General features: G+C 41.8%; 1 protein-coding gene across 2 annotated transcripts in view; it reads right to left on the bottom strand.

Annotated features, from left to right (window-relative positions):
• The window catches only part of LOC136874352 (CD166 antigen homolog), a 330,865-nt gene extending 319,362 nt beyond the window's left edge, over positions 1-11,503 (bottom strand). Inside the window, exons 1-2 of one of the 2 annotated variants that reach the window (XM_068227725.1) lie at positions 11,439-11,503; positions 10,157-10,365 (exon numbers count right to left, since the gene is read on the bottom strand). In XM_068227725.1, coding sequence (XP_068083826.1) covers positions 10,157-10,214 — 58 coding nt within the window. In that variant the 5' untranslated portion in view covers positions 10,215-10,365; positions 11,439-11,503. Of the gene's footprint in view, positions 1-10,156; positions 10,366-11,035 lie in introns of both variants that reach the window. The other variant, XM_068227724.1, reaches the window with a different exon arrangement.
• Positions 11,504-22,643: the final 11,140 nt, after the last annotated feature.

The raw sequence follows: 22,643 nt of genomic DNA, 5'->3' as shown, positions 1-22,643 counted from the left end.
GGAGAAGAAGAAGAACTCCATGAAAGTGCATACGGAACAGGACTCCAAATCTCATACCAGAAAACCCACTACATGGAATGATCTCTTGGGGTACCTATATGGATAACCAATGACAACCCAATAAGGCAAAATATCCCAAGTGTCTACATTCAAACACCTGGGAGAAGTCAATTATCCTTCAGGACTCAATCGAGAAGCAAACAGGGATAGGGTCTGTAAACTACAAAGAGCATACAGACTCACTTGGAGCAGATACAATAAAAAATCTCTATCCCGAAATGTAAAAATAAGGCATTACAACACTGTAATCAAGCGTGAAGCAATTTATGCATCCGAAACGCTGATTATTGGGCGCAGATCATTAATTAAACACGTAGAACAGCGAGAAAGAAAAATCTTAAGGAAAATTTTGAACCAGCTTGTACAGGTGGAATCTGGATAATAAGAAAATCTCATGACCACTACTAAAACTCAGAGAAAATCTCAGACATGTAGGAAAAGACGCTTGAAATGTTTTGGACATATTCTCAGAATGAGTAATCAGAGACTGGCCAAAAGAAATTATTCTAAACCTTGCCCTATCAATGAAAGTAAAAATCAACTGGCTGCTCGAAATGAGCATCACAGATGACATTCTATTAGACAGATCTAAGTTCGTAAAATTAATCGACAATCGCCGCTTTGCACATCTTCCAAGCAACAAAATCTAGTCAGAAGATCGCAAGAAAAGCCACAACGAGAAGATGAAGAGACTTTGGGAGAAGGGAAAAGCAACGACATCAACTAAATAAATTCATCAACTACTTGTTGGGCGTCACTGAAGAGGCTACTGGGGAAATGAGGAGTGATGTAGTTTCCCGTTGCTTTTCTCGCTGAACCAGAAATTGCTATCACATCTCAGTCTGCCAAGTCCACTGAAATTCCCGCACCAACCTACCCTATGAATGACTCATACCTCGGCCAAGGATGAGACTGAGACCGAACAGTGAAAGTAACATATTTGTTCTAGCACAAATGAGAAGAGATAGTGCACTGTAAACACTAGGTCTTACCTGCAAAGGCATACGTATAAATAAATAAATAAATAAATAAATAAATAATGGTGACGTCTGGTTCAGGTCTTTCGAGTCGAAGCCCTATAGGCGACCCGTGCGTACGTGAGGATGCGGACTTATATAATTCTAATGTTAAAGACAGCACGAAACCGAGCCCCCGAGTCAGAGAAATTAACCAATGAAAGTTAAAATCCCCGACCCGGCTGGGAATCGAACCCCGGGATCCCTTGAATTAAAAGCCAGCATGCTAACCATTTAACCATGGAGCCGGAGAGTGGGATTCTCGCAACATTACTCTTTGCACTGTACCTAAATTATTTTCCATACAATATTTAAAAAGTGCCGTTAGAGAGTTGCGCAGCTGTGAGCTTGCATCTGGGAGATAGTGGGTTCGAAATCCACTATCGGCAGCGCTGAAAATGATTTTCCGTGATTTCCCGTTTTCACACCAGACAAATGCTAGGACTGTACCTTAATTAAGGCCACGGCCGCTTCCTTCCCACTCCTAGCCCTTTCCTATTCCATCGTCGCCATAAGACCTAGTGTGAAAATGGTGTCTTAAACAGCAGTCGTGGTCCAGTTTTATGTGTAATTCGAAACATCGGAACGTGATGATTTTTTTAATCCCATATATATGTACCGGGATTTGAACCATGGCCGATTTAATTTTCTTTTTTACCATTTTTTTACGTCACACCGACCCAGATAGGTGAAAAGCCGATTACTCGTGCAATGCCTTGCGAACTACAACACCTGGAATCTTCGTCCATCCGGTCAAAATTTGTTTCTTCCGGGTCAATTATTGCATGAATTCCTCGATGTCCGTTGAGAGAAATGACCCTTCCTAAATCGATAATCCACTGTCCTTTCGTGACTAAGCTATCCTCCCAGACGAATATAATTTCCGATACAAACATATTGCTCTTCATGCAGTTTGCTGAGCTTCGCCATAAATAAGACAGTTGTGATTAATGATCTGTGTCATACCAAATACAGTATAGACAATACAGGACACTTCCGGATTTAACATTGTTAAAATGGGAGACAATTCGCAAGTGGCGCGACCTGCAAACTCACGCTGAATTCAAATACGATATCAATGAAAATTCATATACGAAAATGGATAAATACATTACGTCTAGAAAGAAAGTGTTGTTAAGATAATAACTTCAAAGTTGCCGAACCAATTCTGAATAAATTAAATAAGAATTAGGTAAGGTAAGGGTTATTCTGCCCGACGGTAGGTTCGAACCTCCGCAGAGGTGTTCTTGAGCCGGAGTTTACGTATGGTAGGGTGGCCAGTTCCTTTCCGCTCCTCCATTCCCTTACCCCCCACCAACAGCGCGTGGCAGCCCATCCAACTCCTGACCACGCCCAATGTCGCTTAACTTTGGAGATCTCACGGGATCCGGTGTTTCAACACGGCTACGGCCGTTGGCAAATAAGAATTACCTAGCAGCTTATTATTTATAGACTGGAATTAGACATATATTCATGATATGAAATGTACTGCTGTGAAAGGGCTTGAGCTTTCATTCCTTCGTTTATTCATTCATTCATTACTTTTTTGCTTTAGCATTCCTGCCTGAACGTTTACGGTTAGATTTATCTATTCCTCATTTTAAAAAAACATTGTGTCATCACGTTAAGACCCTTGTTAATAAACAGATCGGGGCATTCCTGTCTTTTTCTCTTGAAAGAATTAACCCTTTTAGAAGCAGCGGTAGTATTTGATGTTTTATTTTTGGGAGATTCTGTGTGGTACAGATCATGGCTTTAATCTGAGGAGAGGGATAAAAGAAATAAAAACGTGAAAATGCTATCGATAGTTATGTTTTGACGAATATTTACGTACAGTTAGAGTAAAAAATATGATATATCCTTCGATGTATTGTCGGGGATTTGTAAAGTCGCTGACCTGAAAATTATCTGAAAAGGGATTTTTTTTTTCTATTTGTCGCACCGACACAGATAGGTCTTGGGGCGACGATGGGACAGGAAAGATCTAGGAATGGGAAGGAAACGGCCGTGGCCTTAATTAAGGTACAGCCCCAGCATTTGCCTGGTGTGAAAACCATCTTCAGAGCTGCCGACAGTGGGATTCGAACCCAGTATCTCCCGGATGCAAGCTCACAGCTGCGCGCTCCTAACCGCAGGGCCAACTCACCCGGTCGGAAAAGTTCTTATAATTTTTATTCAAGCGTAGCGTCGCCCTTTTAAATATATATATATATTATCCAAGTCACTGACATTTCAAGACCCACAGTTCACATCTGCAACAACACATCGGAACTGAAGGTTAACTGCCGAACGATACAATAAAATAAAATTATTTTTTAAGCCATTTAAAATATGGGTCGCGCAGCTCAGAAGTTTAGAAACTACTATAAAAATATATTTGTTACTCGAAGAATATATATGTTAACACAATATCTACTTACATTTCCTTGTCAAGAGGGAAACGGAAGAAAGACCGCTTATTCTTCTGTATTTCATAATTAGTATTACAACCAAACACAGCACATATCTTCCGCTCATGATGAGAGGAGATATAATTGAATGACACACACTATTATTTACTGATTTTAACTTATTCCAAAATCATAAATAACACCAGAAACTTCACAAACTAATGCATGCGCTCTTATAACAGGCTAAGTAACTCCAGGCCACACCGCTAGACAGAGCCCTAATCGCTGTCCGTCGATATCTCGAAGACTGTCCTGTATTATCACGACTGTATTTGATCATACTTGTACAGACTTACCTCTGAAAGTAATTAGTTGAGAGGCAGAGAACATAAAGAGAAGCTTGGTTGTTGGAACTCGAAATATTGTCAACAGATAATTGCCATCTGTTTATTGGTTCTTAATGTTATTTATTCTTTCTTCTTCTCTTCTTCTTAATCCGTTTACCCTCCAGGGTTGGTTTTTCCCTCGGACTCAGCGAGGGATCCAAACTCTACCGTCTCCAGGGCAGTGTCCTGGAGCGAGACAGTTTTAGTCGGGGGATACAGCTTGGAAGGAGGACCAGTACGGCACCTCGCCCAGGAGGCCTCATCTGCTATGCTGAGCAGGGGCCTTGTGTGGGGGATGGGAAGTTTGGAAGAAATGGGCAAATAAGAGGGAAGGAAGCGGCCATGGTCTTAAGTTAGGTACTATCCCGGCATTTATCTGGAGGAGAAGTGGGAAACAACGGAAAATCACTTCGAGGATGGCTGAGGTGGGAATCGAACTTCCCTCTACTCAGTTAATCCCCATACCACTTTCCAAATTTCGAGGCAGAGCCGGAAATCGAACCCAGACTTCCGGGGGTGGCAGATAATCTCACTAACCACTACACCACAGAGGTGGAGCTATTTTATTATTTATTTGTTTCAATTTATTGGTTTTAAGTCGACTATTTTTAAGGTGCCCAGAGATGCTGAGGTGCAGGAGAAACCGGAGAGGGTATGATAGATGAGTGGCAACATCTTGTAAATCTACAAGCTTGTTCTTATGGAATAATCCAGTAATCTGTCATCTCTCGACATCGATATTAGTTGAATGGATTTCGTCATGATCCATAGTAGTAGTAGTAGTAGTAGTAGTGTGAGCCTCCGTGGCTCAGGCGGCAGCGCGTCGGCCTCTCACCGCTGGAAACCGTGATTCAAATCCGGTCCCTCCATGGGAGATTTGTGCTGGACAAAGCGGAGGCGGGACAGGTTTTTCTCCGGGTACTCCGGTTTTCCCTGTCATCTTTCATTCCAGCAACACTCTCCATTATCATTTCATAACATTTATCAGTCATTAATATCACCTTGGGTGTGGCGACCCCATTGTAATAATATTCATTCCATCCCTGACCCGATCAATGACTGGAAAGCAGGTTGTAGGTTTTCATTTTCAGTAGTAGTATAACAATTAGTTTATGTTAATATTGTTTAAAACTCAGTACTACACGACCACAATGGAGAAGATTCATTGATGCCCTATGTTCCAGTGGGAACGAGAGGTATTTAGTAAGTAAATTGCAAGCAGTTTTCAACACTCTACGTAAATAAATTATCCAAACTCTTTAATAATTGGACACACTTTCGCTATCTTCCATACCTTTGTAAAGGTTTGGGTTTTTATTATAATGATATGTAAGATGCGTGAGTCCGACTCGTTGGCTGAATGGTCAGCGTACTGGCCTTCAGTTCAGAGGCTCCCGGGTTCCATTCCCGGCCGGATTGGGAATTTTAATCGCTTCTGATTAATTCTTCTGGCTCGGGGACTGGGTATTTGTGTCCGTCCCAACACTCTCGTCTTCATATTCAGAAAACACGCCACACTACCAACCACCACATGAACACGCAATAGTGATTACATCCCTCCATATAGGATTGGCGTCAGGAAGGGCGTCCGGCCGTAAAACAGTGCTAAATACGCATGTGCGACGCAGTTCGCATCCGCGACCCCACAGGTGTGGGAAAAGCGCTAGGAAAAGAAGAAGATGTACGATGCGCGAGGGAAAAACCAGATATATCTGAACATGCTTCCAATAGCTAAGGGAATATTCCATCAATATCATACGACCTTGGCACATGGCACAACAGCCCCGAAGGATACTGAAATCTCAAAAACTGAAGAAACCGATACTCAGCCCGAAAGTCTGCAGGTTATGAGGTGTCGTGTGGTCAGCACGACGAATCCTCTCGGCCGTTATTCTAGGCTTTCTAGATCGGGGCCGCTGTCTTACCGTCAGTTGGCTCCTCAATTGTAATCACATAGGTTTAGTGGACCTCGATCCAGCCCTTAGATCCCGATGTAAGTTCCTCACCTGGCTGGGAATCGAACCCGGGGCCTCCGCGTAAGAGCTAGGCGCGCTATCCCTACACTGCGGGGCAGGCCTTTAATTTTCAATAGCCAACATATCTTCCTTTTCATCAAGTAGTTCTGGAGATAACGGATAATTAACATACAATTCAGATGAATCAGAAATATAATAGGTTGGTGGATATTTCGGATATACCGACCCAAAAAAGGTCGCAAAACCATCAGCTATACCTTCGGTATTATTGATATATTTTTATATGTCATGCCCTGCGCAGAAACTTCGTTGGCATATCTTTTACAATGTATATAGTTCCAGGACTGTTTGGCATCACTTTTAATATTATCTTCACGTCAAGGAATATGAGTATTATATTTATTGGACCACCTCTGTGGTGTAGTAGTTAGTGTGATTAGCTGCCACACACACCCCCCGGAGGCCCGGGTTCGATTCCCGGTTCTGCCACGAAAATTTGAAAAGCGGTACGAGGGCTGGAACGGAGTCCACTCAGCCTCGGGAGATCAACAGAGTATTGGGGGGGGGGGGTCCGATTCCCACCTCAGCCATCCTCGAAGTGGTTTTCCGCGGTTTCCCACCTCTCCTTCAGTCAAACGCCGGGATGGTACCTAACATAAAGCCACGGCCACTCCCTTCCCTCTTCCTTGTCTATCCCTTCTGATTTTCACATCCCCCCACAAGGTCCATGTTCAGCAAAGCAGGTGAAGCCGCCTGGGCGAGGTATTGGTCGTCCTTTCCAGTTGTATCCCCGTCCCCCAGTCCCACTCTACAAGACACTGCCCTTGAAGCGGTAGAGGTGTTATCCCTAACTGAGTCCGAGGGGAAAGCCAACCCTAGGCGGTAAAACAGATTAAGAAAGAAAGAAAGAAAGAAAGAAAGAAAGAAAGAAAGAAAGAAAGAAAGAAAGAAAGAAAGAAAGAAAAAGTTTAATTGATATACTTCGTTACCCTCCTTCAATAGCATAATATTTCGCTCACTTCCTATCTCATTCCTTCAGTTTCAAGATATATCTTTAGAAGAACAGGAAGGATATTTTTTCTGTGCGTGGAAATTATTCATTGGGATCATCTAACAAAATATGGAGTGTATCTGTGCATAAAATGTTAAACAACCTGGCCAGAGTCTCTTAAATTGTACAATCCTGCACCAATCCATTTGCTCAAACACTTCATACAGTACATTTGAAGGAAGTTTTTCCTCCCAGAATCAAATAACTGCTTAGGTGTTTCAGGTTGTTGTGATACATGACTACGCTATCTGTTTAATGAGAGCATAACTGCGATTGTGGTGACAAAATGTGGTGGCACGTTTAAATAAAATATTTTAGTACTGGTGGTAGTAGTAGTAGTAGTAGTAGTATACAATATGTAAAAAGGAATTGCGTCGTCCGCCTCTGTGGTGGTGTGGTTAGTGTGATTAGCTACCACCCCCAGAGGCCCGTGTTGGATTCCCGGCTCTGACACGATATTAGAGAAAAGTGGTTCGAGAGCTGGAACGGGGTCCACTGAAATGAAATGTCGTATGGCTTTTAGTGCCGGGATATCCCAGGACGGGTTCCCCTCGCCAGGTGCAGGTCTCTTGATTTGACTCCCGTAGGTGACCTGCGCGTCGTGATGAGGATGAAATGATGATGAAGACAACACATACACCCAGCCCCCGTGCCATTGGAATTAACCAATTAAGGTTAAAATCCCCGACCCGGCCGGGAATCGAACCCGGGATCCTCTGAACCGAAGGCCAGTACGCTGACCGTTCAGCCAACGAGTCGGACGGGGTACACTCAACCTCATGAGGTCAAATGAGTATGTGGGATTCGATTCCTATCTCAGCCATCCTCGAAGTGATTTCCCACTTCTTCTCCAGTCAAATGTCCGGCTCCATGGTTAAATGGTTAACGTGCTGCCCTTTGGTCACAGGGGCCACGAGTTCGATTGCCAGCATGGCACGGATAATTGGTTAATTCCATTGACACTGGAGCTCAGTGTATGTCTATGTGTCGTCTTCATCATCATTTTATCCTCATCACGACGCGCAGGTCGCCTACGGCCGTCAAATTTCTTCCAGTCTTTCCATCCCCCACAAAGCTACTGTTCAGCATAGCAGGTGAGGCCGCCTGGGAGAGGTTCTGGTCCTCCTGCTAAGTTGTACCCCCGACCAAATGTCTCACGTTCCAGGGCAATGCCCTTGAGGCGGTAGAGATGGGTTCCCTCGCAGAGTTCGAGGGAAAAACCAACCCTGGAGGTTAAGTGGATTAAATAATAATATCTCAGTCTTCGTTAGACTCAAATGGGACGCGAGTAATACATTTGATCGCTACAAGTCAAGACGTTTGCAAATTTCAGCGCTATTCTACAGGAAGCACGATTCTACAATAATATAAATATGGTTGTCAACGGTTATTCCGTGAATCTACAAATATTATCCTTTAGTAATTTCGTATTATACAGTAGATCAACATAAAAGGGTAAATGAACATAGCGTGTAGAAATGTATTAACACCGAAAAGGTACTATTGATAAAACATGAATTGCTTAGACGGCAGAGAGCTATCCTGAGCCTAGGTTGGCGGGTTCGATCGCGGCTCAGTCATGTGGTAGTTGCTCAAGAATGACACCTAAAATAACTCCTGCGGGACAAAATTTTGACATTTCAGCGTCCCCAAAAACCGTAAAAGGTAGCTGGTGGTACTTAACATATAATTATTAATATTTATTCTTTCTTCCTTTCTTTTTTCTTTCTTTCTAAATCCGTTTACCGTCCAGGGTTGGTTTCTCCCTCGGTCTCAGCAAGGGATCCCACCTCCACCGCCTCAAGGGCAGTGTCCAGGAGCGTGAGACATTTGGCCGGGGATACAAACCATCCCGGCATTTGCCTGGAGGAGAAGTGGGAAACAACGCAAAACCACTTCGAAGATGATTGAGGAGGGAGTGGAATCACCCCCCCCCCCCCCCCGCACTCATTTGACCTACCAAAGCTGAGAGAACCCCGTTCTAGCCCTCGTACCACTTTTCAAATTTCGTGGCAGAGCCGTGAATCTAACCCGGGTCTCCGGGGATGGCAGCTAATCACACAAACTATTACATCACATAGGCGGATTATTTGGAGTCGGTACTGCCCAACTTACCGATCGGATGCCCTTTCTGACAGGAACTCCATTTGGAGTTATTTGGGTTTTTACCATTTTATTTCTTTATTTATTCCTGTAGGCTAATAATTTTGTTGGTTTTACATTATACTAACTACTTTTAAGGTGTTCAGAGATGCCGAGGGGCCGGATAAAAGTGAGGAAAGGTGATAACTGAGTGGCAACTTCAGCGAGCTTACAACACATGCGTCCGTTTCTTAGTCAGTATGTCTAAGTATTGTCTTAATGTCACCGTGCCTTGAACGGCTCTCGTGGTGCCTGTACTGGTGTGTGTTAAGGCAAACAAAAACACCCAGTCTCCGATCCAGAGGAATTAATCATATGCGACTAAAATCTCCGGTCCGATCTGGAATCAAACCCGGGGCCTTCTGAGCCGAAGACCATTACGCTGATCATGCAGATGTAGAGTCAGACCTTTGAGCTCAGACTTCATAATAGTTACTGACAAACGAGACTCTCACAGTTAAGACAAGTCTCTCTTGCTACGGTATTCAATCTAGTAAACATGAACATGTCCGCCTCTGTGGTGTAGTGGTTAGCGTGATTAGCTGCCACCCCCGGAGGTCCGGGTTCGATTCCCGGCTCTGCCACGAAATTTGAAAAGTGGTACGAGGGCTGGAACGGGGTCCACTCAGCCTCGGGAGGTCAACTGAGTAGAGGTGGGTTCGATTCCCACCTCAGCCATCCTGGAAGTGGTTTTCCGTGGTTTCCCACTTTTCCTCCAGGCGAATGCCGGGATGGTACCTAACTTAAGGCCACGGCCGCTTCCTTCCCTCTTCCTTGCCTATCACTTCCAATCTTCCCATCCCTCCACAAGGCCCCTGTTCAGCATAGCAGGTGAGGCCGCCTGGGCGAGGTACTGGTCATACTCCCCAGTTGTATCCCCGACCAAGAGTCTGAAGCTCCACGACACTGCCCCTGCGGCGGTAGAGGTGGGATCCCTCGCTAAGTCCGAGGGAAAAACCGAACCTGGAGGGTAAACAGATGATGATGATGATGATGAAACATGAACATAATAGATGAGCTAACAAAGTCACATGCGACCGACCTTTCGTGCATATGACAAATAGGTGCTATCTGATGTATAAGAGTCAAAGTCAGGTTGAATATAAAACTATAAACAGAAATAAATTCTACTCACATGTCAAACTGAGGAGTAGGAGCATCATCAGCTGTGGTGAGTGATGTTCTGGTCTCATGTCGTCACTGCACGATGTTGAAGTTTCTTAGAACACGAATAAACCACTCCCGGCACGGTTGTCTGTCACATCACAATCACATATCACATGAACACACGTTCAACTACTCCACTTACTGACCGAGTTCTAAACACGAATGTAATTCGACATACTAGAAACAGGTATGAAAATATAGGTAAAGAACTAAATATAGCTGAATCGAATCACTTAATGATATTTCACCTCCTAGCTCTTAATGAAACTGTGCCAGCTGTACTGTTCATCGACTTCTAAACAAGCCCATGTTTCTTGAAAGTCTGCTGATACGATCTTGTGATAGAAATACCCTGCTGAATGAATATTCGTTCCAAAAAAAATTGTAAGTACTACTACTGAAAAAAAACCTGCAGAAAGTTGAAAAGTCAGTAAATCCTTTTTGAAGATACGAGTGTTTTTCAGACCATGTTATCGCTAGATGTAAACCACTTCGTAAATATTCCTTTTATTATAAAATCAAGAGTATAAAAGAGTATAAGTTTGCAAACTTTCCCCTAAAGGTTTGATTAATTAATGTATGTTTCAGATAAGACGATACAAACCTACCACATACTGCACGTACTGCTACGGCTTTAAAAAATACCTCTTATTTAGAACACGTCATTATAATTTTATTACCATGAAAGACTAACCATCCCATAAAATTAGTTACTTTATTAGGTAGCGAACACACTCAGAGGAAGATTATAATGAAATATATAGAATAAAGAGAGAAATGATGCAGTGTTCTACGAAAGGTACTACAGCATACTATTCAAGAAGAAGTTAGAGAATAGATTCCTTACATGAACTGTGTTTTCATTGTTAAACTAACCCATCGAAGAATATACTACGATAACCTATATCAATTCGATGGATTTATTTTCAAAAATGTTCAATATATAAATCATAGTCTGAGAGTCAAGGTTCCGTGTCTCATCCCTTACGTAAGCAGAGAATTCATCAGACTGGCATGATAATGTGCTTGCGTAAGGTGTATCTTTTCACAAAATATAGATCTGTTTGTTAAAAGTTAATTACTTGACAGACATTTCATGGAAACTTCAAAATATATTCAGGAAATAGTTGAAGTAGAAATGCTTATGCTTAGATTATAAATTTAGATTACGGCACTTCTCTGTTTGAAACAGCGAGAAATACTTATGGTTAATTGAAGAGATGGGAATAAAGCTCTTTCCCTCCGCCTACATATTTAAATGTGCGTGAAGGTGTCCCGTTCTCCTAGTGGAAACACTGTACATCGTACCACCCGGCACATGGCTACTAGCCACTGCGAACGCACACTCCAACGAACCTCACAGACGACTGAAACAATTTTGACGGGGCGTCCAGTTGCTATGCTTCTCCACCCTTCACAATCAATGTGCGCATGCGCCCCCAAGTATCTCGCTGTGAAGGTGCTTTCTACTACTGTAGGTGATACGTAAACTTTACTCATAATCAGACGATTAACACATTACGTTTCAAGTGCAGGTGTTGAAATGAAAGGCATAGAGTAACTTTAATAAACGGAATGACTAGTGATCTGACTGTTGGATGGCAGGGTGTGTGTGATTGCTGTGCAGGTGCGGTATCCGCTGTGATCCCCTCTCTCCCTCTTCATTAGTGGATGTTGACTCTTCCTCCTAAATGTCTCCTGCCCTCTGATCCATCCCCCACCGCCAACACCACTGACTGTGAAGCCAAACTTGATAACACACGAATGAGTAAGCATTCGTTTGTTACTTCGTTTGACCGGACGAGTTGTTCGTGCGGTTAGGAGCGCGCAGCTGTGAGCTTGCATTTGGGAGATAGTGGGTTCGAACCCCACTCTCGGCAGCCCTGAAGATAGTTTCCCATTTTCACACCAGGCAAATGCTGGGACTGTACCTCAATTAAGGTCACGGCTGCTTCCTTTCCAATCCTAGCTCGTTCCTATCCCATCGTTTCCTATCTGTGTCGGTGTGACGTAAAGCAAGTTATAAAAAGAATTCAATGTTGTTTGTTTGTTCATTTTCGAATCACTTTTTTTTTGCTAGGGGCTTTACGTCGCACCGACACAGATGGGTCTTATGGCGACGATGGGATAGGAAAGGCCTAGGAGTTGGAAGGAAGCGGCCGTGGCCTTAATTAAGGTACAGCCCCAGCATTTGCCTGGTGTAAAAATGGGAAACCACGGAAAACCATCTTCAGGGCTGCCGATAGTGGGATTCGAACCTACTATCTCCCGGATGCAAGCTCACATCAGCGCGCCTCTACGCGCACGGCCAACTCGCCCGGTCGAATCACTAAAGTTTTTATTAGTTCTAAAACCATGTCCATCAAACTGGTTAGTGTACCTCTGTAGCCTCGAAGATCCCTTCCCTATTAAACAACTGTGTAGCGTATTTTGTAATGTGCTCGTCTGCTGTGTGCAAGAACCCGGGATTGAGTCGCGATACTGTCGGCTGAAAATGAAGAGTACTTAAACACGAGAGATAAATGTAAGTGCATTTAATTTTATTTTTATTTATTTATTTATTGCCATTTGCTTTACGTCGCACCGACACAGGTAGGTCTTATGGCGACGATGGGACAACGAACGGCCTAGGAATGGGAAGGAAGTGCCCGTGGCCTTAATTAAGGTACATTCCCAGCATTTTCCTGGTATGAAAATGAGAAACCACGGAAAACCACCTTCCGAGTTGCCTACAGTGGGATTCGAACCCACTATCACCCGGATGCGAGCTTACATCTGCGCGTCCCTAACCACACGGCCAACTCGGCCGATAGTGCATTTAGTAACACGTTTAAGGACTAACTCTGAGGAGCAAATCTTGCACTACATCTCTTTGAACGATGTGAAATGAAAGAACTTGTCGTTTTTTGGAATAGAATACTCCCGTCCTCTAGTTTTAGATAAACTCAAACTGGCGAGAGAACAATCATTTATTGTAATCCAAGCTGGTTTTGGATGCGTGCATGATTTTACTTATTGCAATAATTAGTTTATCTATTACTGTAGGGCCAATCTCTAAATTGCAATATTTCAAATTTATTTATTTTTGTCCTTGATGTTAATGGTGTTATGTAGTCTAGGACAACATGTACCCCTTCCTAAGTTGAATTAGTGCTAACCTTCTTTTCTTTTACCCTCCTTTGCATGCATTTCTTTTCTTTTATTTCTCTCTTCCTTTCGTTCCTAATCTCTTTAACTTCCAGGGTTGGTTTTCTCTCGGACTCAGGGAGGGATCCCACCTCTACCACCTCAAAGGCAGTGTCCTTGAGCGTGAGAGTTTGGTTGGGGGGAAACAACCAGTACGAGTAACTCGCCCAGGCGGCCTCACCTGCTATTCTGGACGGGGACCTTGTGGGTAGGAGGGGAAGATCGGAAGGGGTAGACAAGGAAAATGGAAGGAAGCGGCCGTGGCCTTAAGGTACCAGCCCTGTATTTGCCTGGAGGAGAAGTGGGAAACCACGAAAAACCACATCGAGGTTAGCTGAGGTGGGAATCGCACACCCCTCTACTCAGTTGACCTCGCGAGACTCAGTAGACCCCGTTCCAGCCCTCGTTCCAATTTTCAAATTTCGTGCATTTTTCGGGAAGAGAATTCGGAAGCTCTGGGGATGGCAGCCATTCACACTAACGACTACACCACAGAGGCGGACAACTTTTTATTTGAATCGGTTAATTGAGAAAGCACACATATCCACTACTACTAGTTTTGCGAACAGTGGAAAAAACTGCCTTCAGCTTCTAATGACTGGAATTTGTGTCTGGTTTTTATACCAATTATTTATCAGGTATTTAGTAATAATTCTGATCATTTTGTAAAAAACGCGTTTAGAAAAAGTGATATAGGAATGAAAGTTACTGGACAAGTGTGAGTTTTTATATAAATGAACTCTTGTTAGAAAAACAAAATATGAGGTTATTTAAATGCATACATACATTTAAGCACACTGCATATCACATTTCAACTTAATTAAGTTCAATCTTTAAATTTCCCTTCATACAACAACATTAAAGTCAAAATTCAGAACATTTACCAACATTGTCCGTCCATCACCTATTACAGTTCCTCAGAGACATCCTCCCTGTTAACAACAACGCCAAGAGAATATCTTGTCATCTCTGTTATTCGAATTCGTCAGATATATCTTGTCTATTAACAATGGGCCAGGAGAAAATTGTCAAGGTCCAAGTAAAATCCTTCTAATGAGGTGTGGGCATGTAAGGTTTCTCTCTGAAAGATGGGAATACATATTATTTTAACATATAGGCTATGCATTAAACCTGTTTTTTTCCGAAAATGGACATGGTTTTACAAACATACATACATACACATCTTTACTTCCACCATAGTACATACCATCGGTTAGGTAATAAAGATAACAAGCCACTACTGTCCCCTAAGTCTAAGCTTACTATCTATTAAATAGAATCTGTAGCTTCCGACACATGCGCGGCTAGCCAGCACCACATATAAGATGCTACAAGCTACGCTAACATCCTAACTAACTTATTCCACTGCCTAAGACTGAGTTAAAAGACCTGGCTGGTCGTGGTATCTCCCCTGGTAAGGAAAACTGCCCATCCAACCTGTAGACACCACTACCAGCCCCGCCTCGTGTGGTCGGATACGGGATCCCACAGGTAACTTGCTGACAATGTGTTTTCCTCCCCTTTCTTTGCGTGACAGATCACATGTGGCGGAAGCCGGTCCAACACGTGACCCGTCACACTCTTATCTTCTGTCTAGCCTGTTATATACGGCTCACCTTTCCGTCACATTGACAGCACCCATCCTTACTTATTCTCTTTCCCAACGTGCGGACATGCTTATTTTTTGTTGTTGTTTTTTTTTTACCTTGGGATGGGTCAGTCCCACCCCACCCTTTCACCTCTTATGTCCCGCACTACCCATCACGTATCTTCTAGTCTGCTCTTTCTCACTTACACACACCTTTCTACTCCCTAACCTACTGCTCTACATAGATAAACAACCATTATTCCTCGTCACCTCCCCACAGTCCACAGCACCAACCCTACAAACATACCAATAGCTTTCTTGCCACTCTACTAGTTCACACCATCTCCATACAGTTCCGCTTTATTTACATCTTGTACTCTACATCCACTCACTAATTGTTCATTGTCTTAATCAGCGACATAAACTTAATATTTATACAACCTCTTTATAGTTACTCTCTCAGCCTTCCTTCTTCTACCTAATTTACAAAGTCTTTCACCATCACCCCCAATCTGGATATTCCCTGCTCGTCTATTAATACATTCGATTGCCAATATATATAAATCTCTTTTTAGTATATCTACACGCATTCTACTGACCATCATCTTGCTCAGGGCGGATAACCATTCCTCTGGGCAAGATGTTCTCCCTCATTCATCAAAGTCTTGCTCAATCTATTTCCCTGGTCAACTACTCTAGATATTCATTTTAACTTACACATAAATCACCATCATTCCCCATCAACTCCCCACAGTCCATAACACCAACCTTACAAATATACCAATAGTTTTCTTATCACTCTACTATTTTCACACAGTTCTTCCACATTATTTACATCTTATACTCTACAACCACTCACTAATTGTTCAACGAAAATGGACATGTGTGGTTTCTCAAGTAGCCGATTTATTAGTTCTAAAACAGGGCCTCTCAAACGCTCAAAATCTCACGCGTGCATATCGAGGCGCAGAGACTCCGTGCACTGTGCATCGTTTCGACTCGGCTCAACTCGGCTTTACTCGGATGGTGTAGTGCGCTGAGAGCGACGAAGCGTTCGGTGATAGACGGCTTGTTTATCAGTGAAACAGATAAGCGCAAGACAACAACATAATAATGGAGCAACCTGTTTCAAAGTAAGCAAAGACTTCCGGAAGTCCATTTCAATCGAACTGGGAACTTTCGTATTTCTTTGTCAGTCGTGACGATAGAGCCGAATGCTTAATCCGTGGGACAATACTTATGTGATAAGTTAATCAAAGAGATTTTCCAATAAAAAGAGGTTTAGCTCAAATTCTACGAAAATTTGTCGAAGGAAGATTTTCCTGAGCTGCATCGAGAAGCAGCTAAGATTATTTCTATATTTGGTTCAACATGCATATGTGAAAGGTATTTTTTCCTGCTTTGACTTGTACGAAAACTAGATTGCGTGCGAGTAGGCCTATTTCTGATTGTAATTTAAAGAAGGCTCTCAAATTGCTGTCAGCCGGCACCTTGTTCCAGGCATAACTGGCATCATTGCAAATATAAAGGGAAAGAAGAGCTAAAGAAGATAAATTGTCTGCTCAAACCAAATTAAAAGAAGAGTATTTTAACACCGGTAATGTTGTCCCATACAACAGTGTCATCGCTCACCGCACATAAACATTTCGCAGTGAGGGGAGGATCAGCGGGGAAGGTGGAGAAGGCGAAGACAGGCCGAACGTGTGAGACAGGTGTAGGGGAAGTGAAGTGGGAGTTTGCACTCTGGTCAACCTAGTGAAGTCGTCTCCTGCACCTTGCGCCCGTGCACTGCACGGCGCATGCACCCTAGGAGGCCCTGTTCTAAAACCATGTTCATAAAATTGGCACTGAACTTCCTCAGTCAAGGATTCTTTCCCATTAAACGGTCGCATAGAGTAGTTTGTAAAGTGCTCGCTCGTCTCCCATGTTCAAATTTCCGGAATTTAGTAGCAGCACAGTCGGCTAACACTGAAGAGTACTTAAACAGCAGAGGGGTATGATGCGCAAAGGTATCACCCAAATATCACTATAAAATTTGTCACAAATGGAACATAATAATTGCTTTTACACGTATCAAGTGAAAAATCCCTGGCAAATTAAGAAATACCGTCGTTATTTGAGAAATATGAAAACATATTTAAGGCTTGTAGACAGGACTGGTTTATGTCGTACTATGCTGCTGGTGCCGTCTTTTGTTACTTTATTCAGGTCCAGGGCTAGCACCGTGGAATGGGAGTGCTATGTCTGTAGATTCTCATTATCTTTGGCCAGTACAAACAGCAAAATGGAGGTCAAAAGAAAAATAGCATGATCCCTGGACCAATAAATATTTTTATTTCTGTTCGAACGAAATCACTAGTCCACTGAATTTTTCTTATGTACATTGGCCATATCATTTTGTCGCCTATTAAATATTGCATATCGCGATACAATTCATGAAATGATGTCATTGACAAGTGAAGAATGAAACGAAAGCAAAGAACTTCAGTGAACACAGATATCACACACGAAATTGTTCAAAGTGTAAGACAAAAGACATACGTGTTGTCACTGTGAGCGCAACACCAAATGTACTTGTAAAGTAGTAAAGTACGTATTAATATTCTCCAAAAACATATATTTCTTAATTTGCCAGGGATTTTTCACTTGATATGTGTAAAAGTAATTATTATGTTCCATTTGTGACAAATTTTATAGTGATATTTAGGTGATACCAATGCGCACTATACCCCAGCAGAGATACATGTCAGTGCATTTACTATCACGACTGAGGATTTACTTTGAGGAGAAAATCCTGCACCACATCTCTCTGAACGATACGAACTGAAGAACTTGTCAGTTTTTCATTTCTAGAATAGAATACTCCCATTCCCTATTTACGGCAATCTCAAATATGTAAGTTTTTAAATTTATTTACTAGCTGATGTACCCGTGCTTCGCTACGGGATTCTCATAAAGACTGTCTTTGTGGTTTTCCTACCTGAAGTCGTCAGAAGGAATGTGGTGATTAAAAGCAATGTTGCCGGGCTGAGTGGCTCAGACGGTTAAGGCGCTGGCCTTCTGACCCCAACTTGGCAGGTTCGATACTGGCTCAGTCCGGTGGTATTTGAAGGTGCTCAAATACGACAGCCTCGTGTCGGTAGATATACTGGCACGTAAAAGAACTCCTGCGGGACTAAATTCCGGCACCTCGGCGTCTCCGAAAACCGTAAAAGAGTAGTTGGTGGGACGTAAAGCAAATAACATTATTATTATTAAAAGCAATATTATATAAAATACTCGATCAAATTAATAATCCGCACATTTTCTCACTTTTAACGAACAGTACTAGGGTGCCGATCTAACAGTCCAAAGTTCCAGTGCTGCAATGACCAGACCGCAGACCCCCGTGAACACTTCTCTGCCATTATTCCGTCTAATGTGCACACTGCTCATTCCAATCAGTGCCTCAGTGTATTAACTGAATAGCTTGAATGCTATGATGAACCAGTTTGTTACGTATCAGTAGTATCAGGAATTTATCTAACTCCCCAGCTACTTCCCGCCAATTTTCAGGCAGGCTGTTATACTCGGTACGACCGGGCGAGTTGGCTGTACGGTTAGGGGTGCATAGCTGTGAGGTTGGATCCGGAAGGTAGTGGGTTCGAACTCCACTGTCGACAGCCCTGAAGATGGTTTTCCGTGGTCTCCAATTTTCACACCAGGAAAATGCTGGGGCTGTAACGTAATTAACGCAGGGGCTGCTTCCTTGCCACTCCTAATCCTTTCGTATCCCATCGTCGCCATGAGTCATATCTGTGTCAGCGCGACGTAGAGAAAATTTAAAAAAGAAACTCGGTATACAGCAGTAGTCCCATGTATTGAAGATGAATGGCAACAGAGACACAAAGCAAATCACAACAAACAATGGTCAATGTAATGTTATTGTTGATCAATGTTATGAGCTTTCTGTATTGTAGGCCTTCACATTCAGTTTTCTTTCGATTCTGTAATATAAGACCGTCTTATAAAATTAATTATAGCGTAGACTGTAGTTCTTTATTCCCCGACTTTACATACCGATTTTCATTAAATTCTGTTTACCCACTGATATGATCTTAGCAACAAAAGTCCATATTGATGAATATCTCCGTTATCATAGCCGGTACGGTCAAAATGTATGACATAAATGATCGAAAATGTAATACTGTGTAACTTTATTTATATAGTAATTGTCAATAAGACCACTAATAACACAAATATTCGAGAATTAAATTTTGAGCCTTCCCCTAAACTACCATTTCGCTCAGCGTGAATCAAGTTATTTATGGCATAGATTGTAGCGACTTATTCGCCGATTTTTCATACCTATTTTAATTAAGATAGGACCACTAATAACATAAATATTTGCGAATCAAATTTTAGGCTATCCCCTAAACTACCATTTCTTTCAGTGTGATATTTATAGTTTATATTGTACCGACTTATTTTAGAACTTTACATACCGGTTTTCATTAAGATAGGACCACTAATAACATAAAAATTTGAAAATTAAATTTTAGGCTTTCCCCTAAACTACCATTTCTCTCAGCGTGAAAAGGATTATTTATGGCCTAGATTGTAGCGACTTATTCCCGGACTTTACATACCGATTTTCATTAAATTCTCTTCAGCCGTTTTCTCGTGATGCGTGTACATACATACATACAGACAGACAGACAGACAGACAGACAGACAGACAGACAGACAGACAGACAGAAATTACGGAAAATTAAAAAATGCATGTCCTTGTTACTATTATCATGACTGATACAGAAATACCATCCTTTTTAAATTTTGAGCAATGTACAGACAAAACTCTTATTTTATATACAGTATATAGATTTCAGATCTAATTTCATATATCCCTGTTGCTTTCATTTGCAATCCTTTCCATACCCTCGAGTTTAATTCCACTGGCGTCGTGTTTTCTCCTCTCCATGAACTCCATTGCTCACAAGTTCAACAGAAAGATTTCCTTTCACGTTGAGAAGATTTTCAAAAAATTCCTTCCATTCTTACTATTGGCTTTACGTCACACCGACACAGATAGGCCTTTTGGTGACGATGGGATAAGAAAGATCTAGGAGTGGGAAGGAAGCGGTCGTGGCTTTAATTAAGGTACAGCCCCAACATTTGCCCAGTGTTAAAATAGAAAACCGGGAACACCATCTCCAACACTGCCGACAGTGGGGTTCGAATCCACTATCTACCGAATGCAAGGCCACAGTTGCGCTCCAAACCGCACGGCCAACTGGCTCGGTAAGAATTTCTCCCATCTGCCTAGTGCTCCCCTAGAATCTGCAATAAGTTCACGTGATTTTCCCAGAACACTATTCATTTATTTTTTCTCTCCCTTTCTAATATTCTTTATTAAATTCCCTAAGGGTTTCAATACACTCTGATGAAGCCTTTCCAGGTTATTACCAAAATCTTCCCATTATTCAGTCTTGGACTCTACAACGATTTGTTTCGCTTTGTTTCTTTCATCTACGTACAATTCTTTATCTGCATCATTCCTTGTTTGAAGGCGTTTTAGATACGCCTTCCTTTTTATGTTTAAGAAGCTTCATCATTCCACCACGTTTCCTTTTTCCATCTTTGCACATTGTTATTCCAAGACACTTTCTCCCCGTTTCTACTACAGCATCCCAGTATTCCACCCCTTCTCTTTTTATACCCTAAACCTGACGACAGAATATTATTATTATTATTATTATTATTATTATTATTATTATTATTATTATTATTATTATTATTATTATTATTATTATTGTTGTACCGGGATGCACACCTCTACGCCGCGCGTTCAAAATGAGCGCCTAAAAGAACTCTATCTTTCAAATGTGAAACCAATAATACAAGAAGTTAGAACTTTACTCTAAAGATGTCACCGCTAAAATCTGATATAATTTTGTTATTCTGAAGTTTCCTGAACTGTGTGAATTTCTACTTGTTTTGTTTTCCATTCATCGAGAAATTTGGACATTCTCTCATAGATGACACTACCAAAGAACAATGATCATGCAGCCTGGTACGAAGTGAAAGAACCTTTGATTTAAAGAAGTTTTGTATTCATAAGTTTTTTTCTAATTGATGTTCAGTTATTTTTGGGTTGGCAATATTTCCTTTTTTATTTCCGCCAGTTGTAAATCTAGCCAATCCCTAATTTCTGTAACTAATTTTCTACCAATCACAGTCTTCTTCTTCGATTTTCAGTGTAACTTTTAAATTCACCAATAAAAGTGAGAGGGTGTGACTAGTTTAATCTTGAATGATCTCGAACTTTCCCCGAGGGTTTATAAAATGCGGATTTTCACGTCTCTTGGCCAATTGATCGTCATCTGACCTAGTGTGTGTGTCAAAGCAGGAGGCGGGCGGCGCTTCTTTCATCAGGCACCGACAAGGTAATGGCCACGTAACATCTTTATTTCTTGCTAGCTACGCAGTTTAACCTGAGGGAAAGGTCCAAATCATTAACTATGTAACCTAGTTTGCCTAAAAATGTAACTTTCTGCCGGCTAATGTAAAAACTTCATAAAATCTTTAACTGTAAATCGGGGATAGAGAGTGATGTACCCTCTCGAGCTCCCCTTCATATTGGTTTGAGGTGACTACGTTGTGTAACTGGTTTTCTTCCTTTCCGTAATGTCTTAATTTATTCTTATACGAGTCACCTCCATAGTTTGGGAATAGCCCCTGTTTCATCGGCCTAGTGCCCTTTAGGTTTTAAGTGCTCATATCTAGGAGTGCAAATGTTCGCCTCCATTTTGCGTTCGGGCCATTTATTTAGCCATTATTCTTGTTCCATGAAGGCCCAGTACGTTGGGTATTAAATACCCCTGCATAATCCAGAAATTATAAGCTGATGTTGCCTTGAATAGGCTTGGAAAACTGAGAGCCTGTTAGCTCTTTTTCAAAGTAAGATTACTGTATACCTCTTGAAACCTAGATGTTGGATTTTGGGAGCAAGTGCTCCATGAATTAGGGGGATTTCTGCCGTTGAGTGAATATGTGCTCTTTGTAAATTTGAGCTGAAAGCTCAGGAAATGTAAAGCAAGGGGCTTGAAGCCCAGGACTTATGGAATTCACTCTATATTGTATATTCCTTGACTTGGTTCTGTTACGTTGTTATTTGTCAAAGTTTTAAATTAACTTTAATATTGTAGTTAGACCCGTTCCCCCCCCCCCGGCACCGTCTTTAACCTCTTTCTGCTCCACGGGTAACTCCGTAACAATTATTATTATTATTATTATTATTATTATTATTATTATTATTATTATCATTATTATTATTATTCTTGTTGTTGTTGTTGTTGTTATTGCTGCTACTGCTGCTGCTGCTGCTGCTGCTGCTGTTAAATATTCCGTAATGCCCATTTACGATATTTCAAACAAGAAGTTCCGTGGAAACCTAATATATTTACTTTCGTCCTTGTATGTACTACCATATATTTGACGTCATTTCAGTTACTGTTTACCGTGAAGGACTCTGATATATGTTAAATTTTCAGAGAAATGATTTATAGAGCTTGAAATGAGTGATGTCTCTAAACGTCTAATCTATCTTTGCATAGAATCCAATGAATGACCTAGGAAGGTTACAATGTCTATCCATATTTCCTTCAAACCATTCATCCACTCACTTTCCCCGTAGAAATAC

This window comes from Anabrus simplex, chromosome 5 (assembly GCF_040414725.1).
Source record: "Anabrus simplex isolate iqAnaSimp1 chromosome 5, ASM4041472v1, whole genome shotgun sequence".
Lineage (NCBI taxonomy): Eukaryota > Metazoa > Arthropoda > Insecta > Orthoptera > Tettigoniidae > Anabrus > Anabrus simplex.
The sequence above is the reverse complement of the archived record's forward strand: the minus strand, read 5'-3'. Positions and strand labels throughout refer to the sequence as shown.